Source organism: Arvicola amphibius, chromosome 10 (genome assembly GCF_903992535.2).
Source record: "Arvicola amphibius chromosome 10, mArvAmp1.2, whole genome shotgun sequence".
Taxonomy (NCBI): Eukaryota; Metazoa; Chordata; class Mammalia; order Rodentia; family Cricetidae; genus Arvicola; species Arvicola amphibius.
The window spans coordinates 79,613,323-79,616,636 of NC_052056.1; the positions used below are offsets into that span (position 1 = coordinate 79,613,323).

The 3,314-nt window shown below is 50.1% G+C and overlaps 1 protein-coding gene across 1 annotated transcript; it reads right to left on the reverse strand.

Moving 5' to 3' along the window:
- Window positions 1–427: 427 nt before the first annotated feature.
- On the reverse strand, window positions 428–3,011 carry LOC119825603 (disintegrin and metalloproteinase domain-containing protein 1a-like). Its single transcript, XM_038346586.1, has one exon. The coding sequence runs from the start codon at window positions 3,009–3,011 to the stop codon at window positions 609–611; it is 2,403 nt and encodes an 800-aa protein (XP_038202514.1). The 3' UTR covers window positions 428–608.
- Between the last annotated feature and the right edge of the window lie 303 nt (window positions 3,012–3,314).

The following is a 3,314-nucleotide window of genomic DNA, read 5'->3' on the forward strand; positions in this document are numbered from 1 at the left end:
GCAGGCATTGTTTTGTTTTGTTTTTCGAGACAGAGTTTCTGTGTGTAGCCCTAGCTGTTCTGGAACTCATTTTGTAGACCAGGGTGGCCGCAAACTCACAGAGATCCACCTGCCTCTTCCTCCCAAGTGCTGGGATTAAAGGTGTGCTCCACTACTACACAGCTAATCTTTTAAAAATCAAATTCAATAGAAAAACTGAGAAATCAAATAGAAAAATTAAATGTTGCTATTATGAGCTCAGATTGTGCTGAGGCCGACTACCGTGCCAAGCACTTACTAGGCACCTGAGGTCTGGCCTTGTCCAAAAAGCCTTAAAGCTGAAGATCCCGAAGTATGAGGATGACTAGTCTGAAGGGGGAAAAGACCTTATTATTTATATTTATTTAAAACCACCTCTACTTTATCAACAGTAGCTGACAGGGCAAGTTATAACATTCAGTTCCCATGAAAGCACTCATGATGTAATTGCAGTTGTTACTGAGGTGAGCAACACAAGTACAGATAACACATTACACTGAACAGTGCAGATGCAGATGCCCTGAAAACCAGTCAGTCAGAATTGCCCTGAAGATAAAAGACGTGGATAGCAGCGATCCATGAGAAGATCTTCAATAATACCTCATGGAAGAGGGTGGAGCCCCCTGATGGGCTTCTGAAGATTCTGTTGAAGACAGTGATGAACTCTCTGGAGATACGACTTCTAGTACTTCAGACCACAGGTAGGCGATCAGCATTAGACAACACAGTAAAAGGACAAGAAATATAGGGACCACAAGCAGCACCACTTCCATGTTTACATCTTCATCATCATCCATCTTAGGCTTCTCCTGTCCGAAAAATACAAATAAACTCAAGTTTCGATCATCCGGCTTACCAACAGGCCCACTGTCCACACTCCCCCCATTTCCTGGGCTGCTGCAGTCAGGAGGAGCAAAACCATCATCACAATGACAGTGCCTGAGATTGTTGCACACTCCTTTTCCGTGACACATTTCCTCTGGTTCACAGTCATACTGGAGCACCATGTGATCAGTGCAGAAGGACTCCAGGCAGACTTTGTTTGGGGCACAGTAAGTACCACCCTGCACATCTCCAAAATCTGGAACATCAGTAGTGTTATAGGCGTCCATGCTCCAGCACCAGTCATCCCCATAGGGGACCTGGAGGAGTGTGTGGAGGGGTCTGACTTGTGGCAAGTAACTAACATCAGTACATACCAGTTTGCCACAAAATATATCCTCATCAGAACACGCTTCGTATCCTGAGTTAGCTGTGCTGGGATGGCCACAGTTTCCAAACCGGTTCCCTTTGGTGTTCATTAAAATATAACAGTCATCCGGGGCAGATCTTGCAGGATACCCATATATCTTTGTGCATTGCTTATCAGGATTCCTACACCAACCCCCAGAGCAGTAATAAATCCTATCACATAGCGTGCCATCCTGCTTGTAGCTGTTTACAGGGCATTCTTGGGAACGGCCATCACAGAACTCGGGGAGGTCACACACATCCTCAACAGGACGACACAAGGCCCCTTTCTTTCTGAAGTTACAATTGGAGCAGCAGAGCCCATCACTGCACTCTGCACCGTCCTTCAGTGTACACGTTGGCTCACAGCATGGGTGACTATCACAAGCAGAACCACAGTCACACTCCTCTGACTCCTCCACCACACCGTTTCCACAACGGGCAGCTCTGCGCTTGCGGCTTTGGTGCCAAGGCTTGTCAAGCAGGCAGGCCCCTCTGTGGTCATGGAGGAAACGGTAGAAGTCGTTAGAGCTGCAGTTGCTGAAGCCACTGTCCTTGGCGATATCCTCGTGCATGAGGCAAAAGTGCTTAGGGTCACAGGCACAGGCTGGGTGGTCGTGCTGGATTCCCAGGTTGTGCCCCAGCTCGTGGGCCACGAGTGCCGCAAACAGCAGGACATCTTCATGATGGAAGGCCTCCACAGCTGCTGCAAACCCACCAGAACAGGCGCCATCGAGAAACGCCTGGCCCTCGTTCTCTCCTGGGTGATGCCCGACAATCAAGTGTGCCACATCATGTCTGACACGGCCTAGAAGCTCCTCCCGTCTCCAGCGATTGAAATTCCTCAGTGTAGCCTGCAGGTCCACCGGGGCCTCTATCAGGTCTCCCTCTGTCCAGACTTCCATGCCCACCAGCACCACCTCTGTGTTTAGTCCCCTAGTGAAGCTGTTGGCCAGAGCAATGATGTCCACTACTGCCCGGACCGTCTCGGTGACGTTGCTGCCCCACATCTGGAACCGCTGATGGTTGACCACAACAAACATCTCCACATACTTGGTATGTGACCACAAGTCAGAGAGTTCCTGCAGGTCATCGGGTTTCCTGCTCCTCTGTTGCTGGCTAGTGTCCCCTGGGCTGTCTCTGGGAATGACATTGCAGGAGACTCGAGACTGATGTGCCACAGTGTACAGGATGTGTTCGAACCCTTTGGAGGAGAGCATAGGCTCGATGCTGTAGGATGTTTCCTCCTTGATCAGGATGCCCCTGAGGCCTGAGCAGATGTTGACAGAGGCAAAGGAGCCTGGCACCCCTTCCATGTAACCTTCATAGTGGCAGTCCTGTGAGAGAAGAGGCATTTCTTGCCCCAGGACGCCATTGTGGTAACTGTAGACTGGGAAGTTCCTCACAGAGTGGTCTCCCTTTACCTCCAGGTGAAGCAGCTGCTGCCGGCCCTGCATCAACAGCATGTAGGACACCCTTCCTCTGGGATCTTCACTCCCCTTGACTGGCAGTCTCTTGGGGATGACCGTTTCATAGGAAGAGTAATATACGGATCCTATGTCACAGAACGTACTTGGAAGAAAAATTAACAGCACCAGGAGCCCTGCTTTGACAGACGGGTGTCCTGGCACTAGTCTCACAGCCAAGTTCAGCTGATGGGCAGCCCAAATGTGGGATGTTATCTTAGCTGTCTCTAAGGCCACTTGTGTTATCTGAGAAGACAGAACGGAGGCAATCCCTCTCACTGATGCTGCCACTGACATGGCCCAAAGAAACCGTTGATACTGTAGGATCTATGTCCATCAGCAGCAGCCCTTCCTAATAGGCAGGTTTCTCACTGATTTAGCAATCCACATCTGTGCTTGTCCCTCATGGGGTTCTGTCCATCTTGAATCCTGCAGCCTTCAGGCTGTCTCTCTGTTTCCTTCTCTCTTGGGCCTCCGTGGTTCTGGACAGCACAGGGACTCCTTCGTGTTGCTTACGTTCCTTTGTCGTTCATGGAGGTGAGCCCTATAGAGCAGTGACTCAGCCAGTTCTCTAAGTCAGATCATCTTTCTCCTCCCCAG

Excerpts from the sequence above, each read along its gene's own strand:
- LOC119825603 (XM_038346586.1), bottom strand. The coding sequence starts at position 3,011 with ATGTCAGTGGCAGCATCAGTGAGAGGGATTGCCTCCGTTCTGTCTTCT.